The following is a 17,154-nucleotide window of genomic DNA, read 5'->3' as shown; positions in this document are numbered from 1 at the left end:
ATATCAATGGGAGCATCATAAGGTACTCCCGAGTGGCAAGATAAGTAGGGATCCACAACAGTCGAATGACTGAGCACATCATTCACACTCACACGGCACTGGATATGCTGTTATTGTTATGGTCTTCAGTCGTGCAAGCCTCTTCATCTCTGCAAAAGTAGTGTATCCTACATCCATTTCAATCCGCTTACCGTATTCAAGCCAAGTTCTGCCTCTAAAATTTTTAACCTCCACACTTTCCTCCACTGGCATCTCAAAGATTCCTGGGTGCCTCAGAATGTGTCCTATCAATCAATCCCTCCTTCTGGTCAGGTTGTACCATAAGCTTCTTTCCTTCCCAATTCGATTCAGTATTCCCTCATTAGTTATGTAATCTACCTGTCTGATCTTCAGTATTCTTCTAGGACACAATATTTTAAAATCTTCTATTCTCTACTTGTCTGAACTGTTTATTGTCCATGTTTCACTTCCATACAAGGCTACACTCCAGACAAATACCTTCGGAAATGACCTCTTAACACTTAAATTGATAACAGATGTTAACAAACTCCTCTTGTTCTTCAAAATTGCTTTTCTTGCTACTCCCAGTCTGAATTTTATATCCCCTTTATGCCAGTCTGTATTTTATATCTTCTCTACAAGTTATTTTGCTGCCCAAATGGCAAAACTCATCTACTACTTTCAGTGCCTCAATCTTTAATTTAAAGAACTCAGCATTGCCCGATTTCATTTGACTACATCCCATTATCTTTGTGTTGCGCTGGTTGATTTTCATCCTATAACCTCTTTCCAAAACAGTTTCCATTCCGTTCAACTGTGCTACACCATCTCTGACAGAATTACAATGCCATTGGCAAACCACAAGGTTTTTATTTTTTACCCCTGCACTCCCTTTTCCAAATTTACCCTTAAGTTAGTTTAAGTAGTGTGTAAGCTTAGGGGACCAATGACCTCAGGCCTAGAAGAGTAATCTGCTGGTAACTAGTGTTAAATAGATAGAAAGAAAGCAACATTGTCGAATACATATTGACAGCATGTTACCCTTGGTACAGACTCTTCATTTTGGAAGACAGTTGCAGGCTCCAGCTGATGATCTTTTTTTTACAACAACTCACTTAACAACTGCAGATAAGTACTTACATTTAATAAACTGAGAATAACTCCAACATATAAACAGGAGCTCAGTGAACTTATTTTGTCTACTCACATAAAAGAACTGGACAGGAAATGCTGCGAAGCTATACTCTGTCTGCAAAATGAAAAGCGAGTAGCACTCATGGTGAAGTAAGCTGCCTTTCTGAACGAATGCTACAGCTGCGGTACAGGGTGAGTAAGAACCAATTTACATAAATTCTGAACGTATGAGGTCTTGCATTACTACTATTCATAACTCTTATCTGCATTCCATGAAGTGTCAAAACACTTTGTGGAAAATAAACAGCTGCCCCCCTTCTCATTCCATGCACATTTGCGCACTGCATCACCAGTGATTCATAAGACGTACCGTAGAAGGTCAGTATAACTTTGTATTTATTTCAGAGGGAAACATTCCACGTGGAAACAATATATCTAAAAAGAAAGATGATGAGACTTACCAAACAAAAGCGCTGGCAGGTCGATAGACACACAAACAAACACAAATATACACACAAAATTCAAGCTTTCGCAACAAACTGTTGCCTCATCAGGAAAGAGGGAAGGAGAGGGAAAGACGAAAGGATGTGGGTTTTAAGGGAGAGGGTAAGGAGTCATTCCAATCCCGGGAGTGGAAAGACTTACCTTAGGGGGAAAAAAGGACAGGTATACACTCGCACACACACACATATCCATCCACACATAAATATGTCTGCTTGTGTCTGTATGTGTGGATGGATATGTGTGTGTGTGTGCGAGTGTATACCTGTCCTTTTTTCCCCCTAAGGTAAGTCTTTCCGCTCCCGGGATTGGAATGACTCCTTACCCTCTCCCTTAAAACCCACATCCTTTCGTCTTTCCCTCTCCTTCCCTCTTTCCTGATGAGGCAACAGTTTGTTGCGAAAGCTTGAATTTTGTGTGTATATTTGTGTTTGTTTGTGTGTCTATCGACCTGCCAGCGCTTTTGTTTGGTAAGTCTCATCATCTTTCTTTTTGTATTTATTTCTTGTGATGTAGTGGTGTAGTGGGGTAAACAGAGTGGAGAATCCCTTGCTTGCTCTTCAGTTTTCAGATCTATAAAGGAGGGAAGCACATGACTTCAACCTGACACCTACCTTCCCTCACGCTTCTATCCTCCACCCCTGACCCTCCAGACCGAAATACAGCCCCCGAACACAAGTTATCCCTTAATATGCCTCTACTGCTCTTACAAATAGTACACTCACTTAATATTTGTTCTTAACCCACTTCACTTAACAGAAAACATTAATTTTATACTACTGAAATACTATTTTTAACAATCTATAACTTTTACATCCCTTGCAATGGGGAAGCTGTAAGCCCTTTAGAAAAAAGTGAATAGGACCTTTTTGCAGGAAATTGAAAGTAGTTTAATTTTGTACTGGGAAACATTTGTGCTACAAGACATGGTTTTCCAGTTGTTACAGAAAAACATAAAAAATTTACCTTTAAATGCCATCACCCCACCCCACCGGTGGAGATTTTTCATGTTATTCATGACACACTCCCTACCGCCATACAAAAATTAGTGCAAGCAATGATTTTGAAATTTGTAAAACTTTATCCCTTTAGAAAGGCCAATGAAAACATCATGGTCAGGATACTGCAAGGAATTTTTTCTGAAAACATAATCAAGGCATAGTGCATCTTAAGTGACAATGGATATCAATTTAAGTCAGAAATTTGGAACCAATTTCTTGAATCAAATGAAGGCAGATCTGGATTTCTCACCACCATCGACAATCAAACCCAGTGGTGTGCACTGATGAGGAATTAGGGACATCTTTTTAGTACATACTGCGGAAATAAACACAAGTCATGAACAGTTTAAAACATGAGAATATTAGTTTGCCACTATGCCAAGTTCTTTACAGCAAGGACCCATAGAGTATATTTCGACAATACCCGCAGTTCCCACGAGAAGGAAAAGTCTGCCAGTAGTCAGCTGCAGTGAGAGTACTAGTGCTTATTTAGTAGACACTGCATTTTCAAGGGGTTAGTTATGTTTTAAGTAGTGTACATGAAAGACGGTGCCATGAGGCACTGTATATGTATGAAGATATAGTTGTTATTTCACAGACTAGAACATTTTTTTCATATTCCTATGAGCATGGGCACAGTGGCTAGCTACAACAACTGTTCTGACATGTGCACATGGGTCGACTTGTCCACACTATGTCACAGTGCGGAGCTGTTACCAGCTAGGGTGGTGCCTACACATTCCTCAAGCTCAAGACCACTGCAGTGCCTGGCCTGGAAAGGAACAATGCTTTCGTGAGCGAAGTGATGTCCCCCAAAGCTTCACATCAAGGTCAGCTGATCCCCAGCATTTTTTAATTTTAGGTTCCAAAAGCCCCCATCAGCACCCATGGCACAAAAAAATTTATGTGTGGAGTGTTAGTGCTGATATATCGATATACCTTTCTTCTCGGCTATCTCGCTGCAACAGTGATGGCCGTAGCCACTTTGTTCCCAATTGTTCCACAATCAAGACATATATTCATGTGACATTCTCACTTAACTCCAGCTTCATTGTGAGTGTAAGTGGCAAATCATAGCGACAGACATGATCCACACCATCCTTGGAGCATATTTTATGATTTTGTGGCCTGCAATCAGACCATCGACACCACCATCTTCTTGACACAACATCTAACTTAGCTAGCCGCGGGTGTTAACACCGTGTAGACAACACTGCTGTATGCATGATCACTTGTAATATCCTATATCTAGAACTCCTTAAGAAATTTCCTGACATTACTCAGCAGCCACCCATTCTAGAGCCCATACAGCATAAAACAACGTACTATGTTCTAACAATACCAGGACTGCTTATTCATGCTCAACCCTGTCAATTACCACCTGAGAATTTGAAGATAGTGAAGCAGGAATTTTGTCTTATGTTCACCCAAGGGATCGGTCATCTGTCAAACGGCAGCTGGGCCTCGCCTCTCCACAAAGTTCTAAAGAAGAGCAATAGATGGCATCCACTTGGCGATTAAAGGCAACTTAACACTACAACTATTTCTGACAGATGACCTGTCCTGTATGTTGAACATTTCTCATTCAATATCCATGGAAAACACATCTTCTAAACAACACAGTTGGTACGGGCTTTCTATGAAATGCACAGTGCTCTGGAAGACATATCTAAGATCACTGTTGGCATTAAATTCAGCCTATTCGAATTTACTAGGATTCCTTTAGGATTATGCAACACTGCACACCTTCCAGCCCTTTATGGACAAATTCACACACAATTTCAAATTCTTTTATGTCTTTACTGATTATGATTTTTTTGGTGATTTCCAGCTCCGAAACAGAACACCTGCACCACTTACAGCAAATCTTCACTTATCTCCACTCACATGGTTTATTCCTCAATACATCAAAGTGCATATGTGGAGCATCAGTTCATTTCCTGGGTCATGCCATAAACACCCAAGAATTTGGTTGATGTAAGAGTGAGTGAAAGGCAGTCCACAGCCCACATGCTGCAAAGGATGATTTTTTTTTTTAATTAAAGGGTGTACATGAGGACAAAAAAATCCCAGATTTCCCAGTTAAAAATTCACTTTTTGCTGGGCGAAAATACACCTTCTCCCCCAGAACTGTAAAACTTCAATCCTCTGAATGGTGAAGGTTTTATACACCGATGTAGAACTTCTTGGCACTTTCAGACATCAAACTCAAAAAAAAAAGCGTTTGGGGAAAATCTTTGATGAGCAGTGACACGTAAACTGCATATTTTTCTGTTACGAAATACAGTACAGTAGCTTCCTAAGCACTGAAAGCAAGATTTTCAGCTAATCACATTCCATGTCAAGTGACCTCACCAGCCAACGACAGCAGATATTCAGAGCACAGGACATGTAATGCAGTAAGCCAAACAAAATACATACGGTATAGTTACAAGAAAAGCTACGGTAATCTTTCACCGATAATACTGGTCATCATTCCCCCTCCCCAGAGGCTGTTGTTACGCAGGATCCTAAGAGCACAGCTTAAATCACAGCAGCTGAAAATTACTGATGAGCATGATCACAAATTTCACTGCTGTGCACTGAACATTTCATGGGTTACCTGATTACGTGTCCTGCCAAGCACTTCAATTTTTCTTCCATGGAAAAGCCAACAACGTCTGATATTGCTCAAGAACTCACTTGCCCCCCCCCCCCCCCCCAAACCTTTTTCTGGATAACTATACTTTTTTCTATCACTATTTCATAATTTGTAATTTATGAAAGAACTAAAATAAGTACGAAAAAGTAACCTGGAAGGTTGGTCTTTTTTTGTGTGTGTTACCCTTTAAAGTCTATCAAACACAAACATGCCAGTAAAATTTTACATAATGGCTTGAATAGCTGGTCTTCTGGGCCTGAAACTTCTCGAAGTAGCTGGTCCTCAAAGCATAAAGTTCTGAACGAGAGTCAAATGCTCCATGATTTACGAAATTTATTGCACATTCTCACAAGCAACATAATTCATCTTGCATAAAACAAAATTTAGTTTGAAAGTAACGCTTCTCAAACTACCATTCACAATATTTTACAGCGGCCAGTTAGAAATGTAAACAGTTGTGACATCACACACATACGAAGCAGTTTGTTGATACAAAGTAGTGCAGAGTTTTCGTCCTAAAGCCTTTGATACATTTTGTTGTCTGTAGACATTTGTGTCTGCACTATGTTTTATTGTTGTATATGATGCATTTTCTTTGCAATTAAAGTTTTATTTCGGTGTTATTCTCTCATGTATATTTTGTAGCTGCATTGTTATTCTGCACTAGCGGGATAAGGTAAAATTCTTCATTAGAGTATCAGCTCATACCAGTCAAAATTACTAAAATTTAACTGAAAACTAAAAAAATAAAAAATTTCCAAAATTCTAAAAATTCCTGGGTTTCTTCCGGACTTTTCCCGGATGAAAAAATTCCCATGTTTTTCCTGGATTTCCCGTTGTCACAGGGCATATACTCTCTGTAACTATTGTCATTGCTTTGTGCATAACAATGTGCTGCTGACCACCTTCTTGCAAGGTTCACTGAAACCACATGATAAATTACAGTGGATTAGGAAGCAGAAACTGCTTTTAACAAAGTGAATACTGCTATAGCTGGGGCCACACACTTTTCCACAAGAATCTTTTGCTTTGATGGTTAATGCATCTAATACTGGAATAGGTGCTGAACTTCAACAACAAATAGACCAACACTGGGAGATGTTGGCATTCTTCATTCCAAAACTATCTATGTCACAGCACAGATGGTCATCATATGACCACAAGTTGTATGCTTCCATAAAGAAATTCTCCCACGGCTTAAAGACTGGTTGTTTACGTTGGTCACTGATCATAAGCCAATATCTACACTTTTTATCAGAGAGAAAATAAAGCACTGCCACATCAACTGCAACACATAGCACAATTCAAGACACAAATAGTCCAACGTTAATTAGGAACTAAATACACCAGCAGATGCCCTTTCCCTTGCACATGAAATTGCATAAGAAAAAGAGTTCCACTTAACATTGTTGATGCTTGTATAGCTGAATTGCCTTCAAGATATTTCTTAAATGCTTCCGGAACACTGAACAGAAGGGTGAAATGTAGGGCATACCTGAGTTATTCTGGGCATTTAGTGACACTACTTCTGACCACCTTGCCATACCTTCTCATCTTTCTTACTCTCTATTACTTTTATTTCTTATACTTCCATTTCTTGTCTGTGTTTTTCTCCTTCTCAAGGAACTCCTTTTGTAGTTATGTGAAGACAGAATTTGATTTTTTGTACCTTCGTCCCGTATCTACTGTTTGAAGTCGGCCAATGTTGCTTTAATTATTGTGTTTCTATGAGCATACAAAAATTATTGATCCGTCAAAGACTATAAACTACAACTTACCTCATTATTATCTATTTTGGAATCAAACTCATCAGACTTTTTAAAATAACTGAAGTCTGAAATAATTTCCCCATATTTCTGTTGCTCTTGTTTCGTTTCCAGCCTGCAACAAAATTCCATAATAAGCTAAGAGGCTGATGTAACTATGTTTCATATAATTAAGAACGTTTTTCAATACATTACTCATAAGGGCACAAAATTACTGAAATATGTAACAATAAATGCACACAAAAACTATTTTTAAATGATATCATCTTCCAGGCATTCTTTGCAAAATTAATGGTTCACAAATTTTTGGGTTTGCAGCAGATTTGCAGGAAAACAAAAAGTGTGAAAATCACACTTTTAAATGTGCAAATCAATATTACAAGAAAAAAAAGCAGTAGAGCTATTTTACGTTTTGGATTTTGTATCCAACAAACAGTACACCCAACACAGCACAGTGAGCATTACACACCACAAAATGCAAGTGTAATGTGAGAGGCTTTTAATTTAACTGAGTATACAATTTGTCAGCAAAATAAATCATACAGAACAATGGAATGCACATTGTGTTGTTCCATTTGGATATGAAAGAATACAGTCTCACCTAGATTTATTACATAGCCTGCTTGAAGTCAAAAGTCTGAATGAAGCCTTACTATGTCCTGCAGTTTTTACAAAAAGTATACTTCCTGTAAATAGTTAACACCTCCTAAGTGGCAGTATGAGGCTTCAGTATAAAATTAAAAAAGCTGAATACGTATATGTCCAAAGCGAAACTAGCGATATAATAATATACAAACATTACACATCTGCAGAGATCTACTTACAATTTTCTTAGTTGGGTCATCTTGTACAAAAAATGCTAACAAAGTTGCAAATCTCAGCTTTCCATCTGCCTCAAATATTTTCCTTGTTGATACATGGTACTGGGATCCACAAAGCTGTCAATACAGTCCAAACCTGGATTCTAAGGCATCAGTCTTAAATTTTCTGGTTGGCATATATGACATTTCAAGTTCTGACTGACAATAATTTCTCAGTTCTAATAACAGATATGTTGTATGATTATTTGCAGTGTATTTCTTTACTGAGCTGGCCAACTGACAAATCCATGTGGTTCATCATCCTTGTGGCTTGTTATAGGCTTTTGCATTTCCTCCGTATGTCTAATGCCTTTCAAAGAAGACTTTGCCGGCCGGTGTGGCTGATCGGTTCTAGGCGCTTCAGTCTGGAACCGCACGACAGCTATGGTTGCAGGTTCGAATCCTGCCACGGGCATGGATGTGTGTGATGTCCTTAGGTTAGTTAGGGTTAAGTAGGTCTAAGTTCTAGGGGACTGATGACCTCAGATGTTAAGTCCCATAGTGCTCAGAGCCACTTGAACCATTTTTTGAAAGAAGACTTCAGATCCAAAATTTTCTGCCACATGCTTATTATTTTAATAAATTCGGCAGTTCCTTCATAATTTTCAATGTCATTTTTAGGTTCGAACACCACACTACACCTGTTGTTGTCACTGAAAATTTGACAACCAAGCTTTACATTTTATCTTCTAACGAAGAAGGCCCGGTGACTTCATACATAAACCATTCCCAAATTTTAATAATTTGTTGCTTTCAATATCAAATATAGAGCTAATTGCCTAAAATGAAGCTTGCAGTCGTATAGACGGGACGTAAAATGTCAGACATTCATCTTTCAAATTCAACCAATTATTTCTGATGCACTTCAAAATATGGAAAGAGTGTATAACATAATGCAAGGGTCTGGAATGATCTAAAGGGTTTGGGTAAGCAATACGAAGCTGCGGTGGATTTGCAAAATTACAAACATCTTTTCTATTAATTGAATTATCGTCAGAAGAAAAGTAAGTATAAGTACGAGTGTGTGTGTGTGTGTGTGTGTGTGTGTGTGTGTGTGTGTGTGTGTGTGTGTAAAATGGATGTACTCTGAAAGCTAGCAAGTTTTTTGCCCTTTTCTGTGTGCCTGTCAACAATTCAATGCTTCTGCCTTTTAATGAGTTGTCTCCTTTACTCCCAAAGTATTTACATTTCTCAGTTTTTTCTTTATTCCTGAAACTACTCTTTATCTGTTGGTATTTGCAGAAGAAGATGTGTGAAAATACTGTCAAAGAAATGAAGAACTTGCACTATGAAATGAATAGCAGCCACTCATGAATCCTCATACATGCTGCAATTCTAAAAGTTTTGCCTAAGCTTCTAAAGCTATTAAGCATAATTAGACAAGCAGCAGCTTTTCTGATAGAAGTGGTTTGTGTACTAGTTTTCTTTCTTTTTTCTTTCTTTCTTAAGCACAAACAGAGTACATCAGGCTACCTTCAAGAATAGTTAATATAGCATGAACAAGTAATTTCTGACAGCTACTTTTATCTTAACTCATACACTGACTAATTTTACACAACAGTCCATCATTATGTATTTTGCAGGACATGATGTGTGTATGAATGAGGCAAACAGTGATTCAAAACAACACTGCTATTCTATTATGACACAAAACACACAACATTTCCCATTAAGAGTAGAATTAATAAATAAGACTATAATGCTCTTACCTGAAAACAGGTGGAACATAATCTTTCAGCCGTAATAATTCTGCTATAATAGCATTTCCTCTGGATACAAGACGTAAGATTGTTTGACCACATGGGTTATTGTCAGCCAAAAATTCTGTCATATTGGGAATATATTATTCTATCCAGTCAAGTGGGAGATAATGGAATGAGTCAGCCTAAAACAAACAGTTCAATCAGGTTAAGTGCTCAATATATTTGTTTGAAATCAACTACAAAATATAAATTTGAAACGTAGTACTTATACAAAAGGTATTAATGTTCTTAAGATTTCATAACTAAAACAATAACAATGGAAAATCTGGTGTCTGTTGCCCAAGACCACCTCTACTGTTGTTAATGGGAAGTTTCACCCCTTTTCTTTCTTTCTTTCCTTTTTTTTTTTTTTTTTTTTTTTTAATAAATTCTCACTAAAATTTCTTTACATGATAAGGGTCACTGTGTTGAGTTGCACTGAATATTTATATTACTGAGTTTCATAAATAAAGACAGATTATGAAGATACAAAAACAAATAAGGTTACAAATGTGGAACAATGTAGAAGTTCAAACTAGTAGAGAGGAAGCATGTTGTAAACAGATAAGCGGATAAAATTTTGCTCCAATATAAACTGTTGAAAAACTTTTGCAGGAGCCTCATGACCTGCACAGTTGGTATTAAAAAGAATAATAATAACTGGGATAATTGTCCTCAGTAGTTTTCAGACCATAGAAAATCTCTGCACAAAGCCACCTCCGTAATGGAGGTAAAAGTAAACCTGCATTCTCGGTACAGTTCAGCAGTGTGGGCCGCGTCTCCAACCATGAGCAGGACAATGTGGCTTCTGTACACTGTTCACATGCTTTGAAAGGTCACTTCAACATTAGACAGTGTGCACACTGTTGCTTTAAGATGTGACGGATTGATAGCACAGAAAGTAGCCCATATAAATGGTGCACATGGCAATGAGATCATTCAATTAACTGCTATCATGAGACAAAAAAAATCTGGAGGTCACCCACAGTAACAACAACAGTGATAGTCGGCTGGTTTGCTGACCACTATTTACATATTATGGCTCCTAGGTACACGACATGTTTCAAAGGTTTAAACCTCCATCATCAGGTGGATTTACATTTCTTAGTATGAAATTTGTGTGTGTGTTGTGCTACGATTTTTTGGAGGAACCTGTGGCACTGTCTAGTGGAGAAACAAAACCTATTTCAGAACATGGTTCTGGGTTTCTGTTGGCAAAAAATTAAATGTGTATGTAACGATAAACACAAAATAAGTAAAATTGAGTACCTCCAGTGGTCACAGGTTCCTTTCACTGTTGTAACACTGAAACTCTATTTTCCTTATTTTATGTTTACCATTAGATACACGTTTAATTTTTTGTCAAAAGAAACCCAAAACCATGTTCTGAAATAGTGTTTTGTTTCTCCACTAGACAGTGCCACAAGTTTCTCCAAAAAATCATAACGCAACACACACACACACAAATGTCATAAATGTAAATCCATCTGATGATGGAGGTTTAAATCTTTGAAACACATCATGGAAATAAATAAACAGTGACTGGTAACAGTAAACTTGTCGTTTCATTTAATGTCAATAAGTCATGGTAAAGCCTAAACTAAAATGTTCACATTTAAAGCTCCTAGGTACCCCAAGAACAATGCAACAGAACTGAGTGCTGCCTTTTTTAATGTAACTGTCTCCATGTGATCAATATGGTCCCTGGGCATCATTACGAACAACGTATCAATCCTCAGAAGCATGGTGTATGAAGGAGGCAGAGTAAGGAACACCTGGAACTGAACCCGGGTCAATGACATCAGGTTCTCTTCACCAATGAGTGCAGGATTTGTCTGACACCTGATTATCGTTGAAGAAGTGGCTGGAGATGATTAACCACCAATGCATATCTCAGGCGCGCTATCTCATAGTCTATGAATGCCAAATGTCTTATCCCTCTTGAGGGTAATTTGGAGAGCTGAACTGTATCGAGACAGGATCATCCAACACGCTGTTCAGCTCTAGTACACACAGAATTCCAATGAAGGTTTTGTCTTTCAAGAATATAAAGCACAAGTACATCACACCCATGGACATGACGCTCTTACTCAATCTCCCCAATCATTCCAGCATTAAATTTACCATGGAGGAAAGTGATGAATAGCTTCTACTTTTGGATGTAATAGACACATACTGACCAATATCTGCATACAAAGAGATGCCACACACAGTACCAACACAGTGTCATCCTTAGGACACTGGTACACAGAGCATAATTATGCCATTTCTGATGTACATAGTCCAACACAGGAACCTGCACACATGGCATCTAAGTTTGAGGAAAATGGATACTCCAAGAGAGAGATTCATCAGCCTCAGGAGTTTGGAGCAGAGGTGCATGACGAGGCATGCTGGGGGCATATATTTTAAGACTGGAATAATTTTAAGGAGATTTGTCCATCCGCCAGTGTTAGGGCACTACTTGGCTCTGTAATGCATGATTTGGCACTCAGGAAGGCCAGCATATATAAAATTCTGTATTAGTGTGGGAAAACTTGCACTGACTGTTTGAGTCACGCAGTTCATGACAGCTGCATGAGAGACTGCTGTCACATGAGGCTACAAAAACCTGAAAAATTGCTGGTAGCAAAGCATAGTTACAACGAAGGCCCTGGAATGAAATGAGATGCGACCCAGATAGTAGCCAGTATGACTGCTCTCTTTTTTTTTTTTTCCGTTGTTTATAAGGAGTCAACTGAAATTATGTTGGCTGACATCTTGATTAATAGATATAACAGTTTTCCTCTTAGCAGGACATGGAGCCCTGTATTATCCTGCATCAAAGCTCAGTGTTCTTTGGTGCAGCCAGACCCTTTATGATATAACACTGGCTTGGGTGTCCACTGTGAGCCATGCCACAAACCCAGTCTTTGGGGCAGCACCAGAGGTGTGTGGCCCAGGCACTGTGTGCAGTAAGGGGGTCTGTATAGGATGGTGGTTTCTGGCCTTCATATCAGGTTTCAACTGGACTCAGCAGCAACAGCAGCATCTTTCCTGAAGATGCTGGACAGAAGGATTGCCACAATATTGAGTCTTGTTGATTTTGGAATCCAGCAGCGAACATGATGGGACTACCAAGAGTTATTACACTGGGAAAGCTTGCGCAGTCACACCACACCCATCTGTTAATGCCTTCTTCCAGGAGGTACTAATCAACCTAATGGAATGACCTGCATACATGCTAACATGAACTTGATTTAGCAACTTGGGACCAGCTGAAATTTTCAGTGCATCATCACAGAAATCATCCTCAGACACAAGACAATCTCAGGAGAGCCACTGTCTGAGTGGGATAGGGTTGTGCAGCAATATCTTGCTCATCATGTGTATAGTACACCAAGGAGGAACCAACTATATTACAATGCAGAAAATGTAGCAACACTGTATTGAATGTCACCCAGCAGTACATTTCAGTTTTTGAACATCCGTTTTTGAATATCTGCCATTCCCAACACCACGAGTTTTTCCAGATTGCCTCCAAACAACGAAAGAGAGTCGGTGCTGTAGAATATGTGGTACCAGGCGGCACAGATGTTGAGTGCCCACCAGAGGAGATTGACTTAAATAGCCCTTAGGGGGCAATGCACCCACACAGTGCTATGCTTGCACAGTGAGAATGCCACAGTCTCGCCATGTGAGTACGGCAGCAAATAGCATTCCATGAGGCAGGTATATAGGTGGCTGCAAAGCACTTCAGTCTTCGCGCTTGGTACCTCAGGGTCTATCTTCACTGTACTGGGACTGCTCGATAATTACCTTGCTTGTCAACTGATTACTCTCTTTGATTGCATCTTGGATTTGTCTCTCTGCTGTTCTTGGCCTTCTTGTCATTGTTGTGGTGATGGCTTTGTGTAGCACCGAGTTGTCATGTAGGTTGTTTGTCCTTGTCTTAGTCTGTTGTCTTGTCCAAAGCAATCTGTTGCATTTATTTCATCTACTATTAATTTGGGTTATTCTTACACAGGAGGCATCCCGCTGTTAGCTTTCTCCACTTCCCCTTATCCTTCGGAACTCTGACACGTGCACCGATATCTGTCTACCTGCAGACTAGCAGAATATGCAAAAACAATGTCCGTTACCACATCTCATTCCAGCTTTCAGCTGGAGTTTGGTTTCAATCCATCTGACAACGAATACATTAAACACTGGCATAGGCGACTTATGGAGACAGGTTCACTATGCCAAGGCAAACATACAGGTTGTCCTTTGCATTCAGAGAAGACAGTGGATAGAGTTTGGCAATCCTTCCAATGCAGCCTGCGAAGTGAATTCTAAAAGTGAGCCATGGTTTAGCACTGCCTAGTTCAACAATCTGGGACATTCTTCATAAGAGTGTTTGGCATCAAATTTTTACAAACTGCAACTTGTGAAGGCACCCACTGTCTTCAGTGGAGACAGTTTGGGATTCCCACAAAATGTCAATTTTATTCACAGGGTAGCCTTCACTGGTGAGGCAACCTTCCATATCAATGGCAAAGTCAACAGGGGCATAATATTCAAAGCTGGGGTGCAGAACATTCTCGGCAAATCACTGAGCATGCCTGAGATTTTACCAAGTTGAAAATCTTCACTGCCATGTGCAGAATGATGCTTTATGGCATTTTCCTTTGCAGAAAAATTGTAATGGGACACTCATACCTGACATGCTCCAGATGTGCTTGATACCACAACTTGAGGAAGACTCCTGAGATTTCTTTTCTAACAGGTTGGAGCTGCAGCCACTTCCATTATGACATGAGAGAGTATCTGAATGAACATCTCTGACAGTTTGGTTAGGTCACATTGTTGCTGACGATGAAGCATTGTTGAGATGGCTCTAGAGGTCTCTTGGTACGACTTCTTTTAATGGGGCTTTATCAAAGACTGTGTCTTTGTTCCACCATTACCTGAAGACCTGACAGAGCTGAAAGAGTGGATCAAAAAGCCTTTGCTGTTATTACAAGAGACATGTTGATTTGAGTATGGTAGGTAATGAACCATTGAAAAGATATTTACCATATCATGAAGGACACCCATTTTGAATTTTTGTAAGATATGTATAAAGCTTTGACTTATTATCTTAATTTTGCTCTGTAAAGGATTCTGATGCCACATCTAGGCACCAGCTGAATTCAATGCAATGTAAAAATATAAATAATGAAGCAAAAAATGCTCACCTCAACAGAGGGAATGCTGGAGTTGGCAGCCATGCTATGTGATTTATATATGCAGCTGAGCACACCAACTGCACAGTGCCAAGTAGTTAGTAGTTAGTTAATAGGGAAGGCACTTGGTAGCCATGATTGTAGAAGCACCTCCTGCACAAAACAGCAGGGCAGTTATGGCTGATTATTATACAGTTACTGTTATAAAAGTGGTTTGAACTATGTTCAAAATCAATGTCTGCATGAGCACAGAAGGAAGATTCATCATCGACACACAAAACTGAAGCAATCGATAAGTCAGATGTAGCCACATGAAATAATATCATGCAATTAGATACAGAAAGACTGGTTTCTCAAATTAAGACCTATGTTTGATACTAGTAGATTCAGGAGAATTCCTTCACTTCATTTACCATGTGGCCGCCATTTTTTCATGTTAAATTTGTCACTTATCTCATATCTGCTTCTCCTCAATACTAATTTGTTTACTCTTAATCCATATTGTGAGCTCAGTAGACTGTTTATTCCAGTCAACAGGTCTTATAATTCTGCAATATTTTTACAAAGAATAGTAACATAATCAATGAACTCATTACTGACACCCATTCACAATGAAATTTAATCCCACCTCCAAACCATTACATTATTTCCTTCATTGCTTCTTCGATATGAGAAAGAAAACGCTGTGGTGTGAAAATGTATGTTTTTTTTTTTTTCCTCAAAGTAAGTTTTAACTGCACTAGTAGGGCACATAAATCATTAGACAAATTGTTCCTCCCATATAATTTTTTTCTTCTTATACATAATTTTTTTACAAAATTATATACACAATGATGTGCTGTTTTGTTTTCTTACTTAGTGTCAGTTTTACAGACAATATGAAAGTTGTATTTATGACTTATGATCAGAATACCACAATGGAATTTGAATCTTCCAAAACTTTATAATCCTACCCACTTGTGTTCCTCAGATCCAGTGGCTGGAGCGGCGTCTCTTTTGCCCCATAAAACAATGATCCCAACCGATTTACCCATTCATTTTAAGCGAATTCAGTTCCCAACATTTGCAATAACAATAAACAAGGCTCAAGGTCGGAGAGAGGAGATGGACAGAGAGGGGAGGAAGGAGTTTAGGATGTTTATTCAATTTCCATACATACTAGGCAATTGCAAACTTTTGCTGGGTTCACTAGAATTGAGTATTACCTTAGTGTTTTACTATTTATCTAAATATAACTGACTTCTTGCACTGTTGAATGCTTTTTCCTAGCTTCAAACCCATCACCAAAATTATAACAAATCTCAACTCATGACATAAGAGCATACTTGTAATGCCATTCAGTGATTTCGAATTTAAAAAGACCACGATCATTCAATTATGTCAAATTAGGAATAACTATGCGAGGCAAAAAATTTAAGTTAAAATTACTGACACATTAAACCTGTGTGCCATACAAACTCACACCTGACCACTGCCTTTCACAGGCAATGTTTAAGAATACTTCACATCCCAATTGAAACCTTTCATCTGACAGTATCTCTCTCCTCCTTTCCATCAACTTTGAAAGGCAAGGATCTAGGTGTGATTCTATATCTGGTGCACAGTCTAATTTGACCATTAGGAGAGAGGTATTGACAGTACTGACAACTGAGGCTTTCAGACAGTCTTTATGATACTCGGCTGTTAAGATAGTATTATGATGGTAGAAACTTCAGGAAAAAAAAAGGCGACTACACACTCATCTGCAGATGAAAGAAGATGCAGGAGCACTGCCACAGTGTTACATCAAAGTAGAGGGGTGTGTGCGTGTGTGTGTGTGGGGGGGGGGGGGGGGGCACTTACTAAGTACTTAACTGACTTTAACTGTGTCATTCACTTTTACCTGCATCAGTCACAATAAACTGAGTGGCAGAGGGTACATGGTGTACCAGAATAGTTTTTCCCTTTTCCTACTGCATTCGTGGATGCTACAAAGGAAGAAAGAAGCCTTGAATTTTTCGAACATTAGTGTTGACTTGTGTGTGCTTGAGGACAATATTATGGAAATGGAAGAGAACGTAGATGAAGATGAAATGGGAGATACGATACTGCGTGAAGAGTTTGACAGAGCACTGAAAGACCTGAGTCGAAACAAGGCCCCCGGAGTAGACAAGATTCCATTAGAACTACTGACAGCCTTGGGAGAGCCAGTCCTGACAAAACTCTACCATCTGGTGAGCAAGATGTATGAGACAGGCGAAATATCCTCAGACTTCAAGAAGAATATAATAATTCCAATCCCAAAGAAAGCAGGTGTTGACAGATGTGAACTATCAGTTTAATA

At 38.9% G+C, this 17,154-nt stretch overlaps 2 protein-coding genes across 3 annotated transcripts in view; both read right to left on the bottom strand.

Annotated features, from left to right (window-relative positions):
* The window catches only part of LOC126229552 (WASH complex subunit 5-like), a 188,869-nt gene that overhangs the window by 141,816 nt on the left and 29,899 nt on the right, over nt 1-17,154 (bottom strand). The window contains exons 1-3 of one of the 2 annotated variants that reach the window (XM_049942317.1): nt 14,326-14,440; nt 9,613-9,788; nt 7,056-7,158 (exon numbers count right to left, since the gene is read on the bottom strand). In XM_049942317.1, coding sequence (XP_049798274.1) covers nt 7,056-7,158; nt 9,613-9,734 — 225 coding nt within the window. In that variant the 5' untranslated portion in view covers nt 9,735-9,788; nt 14,326-14,440. Of the gene's footprint in view, nt 1-7,055; nt 7,159-9,612; nt 9,789-14,325; nt 14,441-17,154 lie in introns of those variants that run through there. The other variant, XM_049942316.1, reaches the window with a different exon arrangement.
* The window catches only part of LOC126229554 (F-box only protein 7-like), a 32,388-nt gene continuing 29,693 nt past the window's right edge, over nt 14,460-17,154 (bottom strand). The window contains exons 3-4 of the mRNA XM_049942318.1: nt 14,844-14,984; nt 14,460-14,590 (exon numbers count right to left, since the gene is read on the bottom strand). Of these exons, the coding sequence (XP_049798275.1) occupies nt 14,937-14,984 (48 nt within the window). The 3' untranslated portion in view covers nt 14,460-14,590; nt 14,844-14,936. The remainder of the gene's footprint in view (nt 14,591-14,843; nt 14,985-17,154) is intronic.

Source organism: Schistocerca nitens, unplaced genomic scaffold (assembly GCF_023898315.1).
Source record: "Schistocerca nitens isolate TAMUIC-IGC-003100 unplaced genomic scaffold, iqSchNite1.1 HiC_scaffold_375, whole genome shotgun sequence".
NCBI lineage: Eukaryota > Metazoa > Arthropoda > Insecta > Orthoptera > Acrididae > Schistocerca > Schistocerca nitens.
This window is presented reverse-complemented; position numbering and strand designations above follow the sequence as displayed.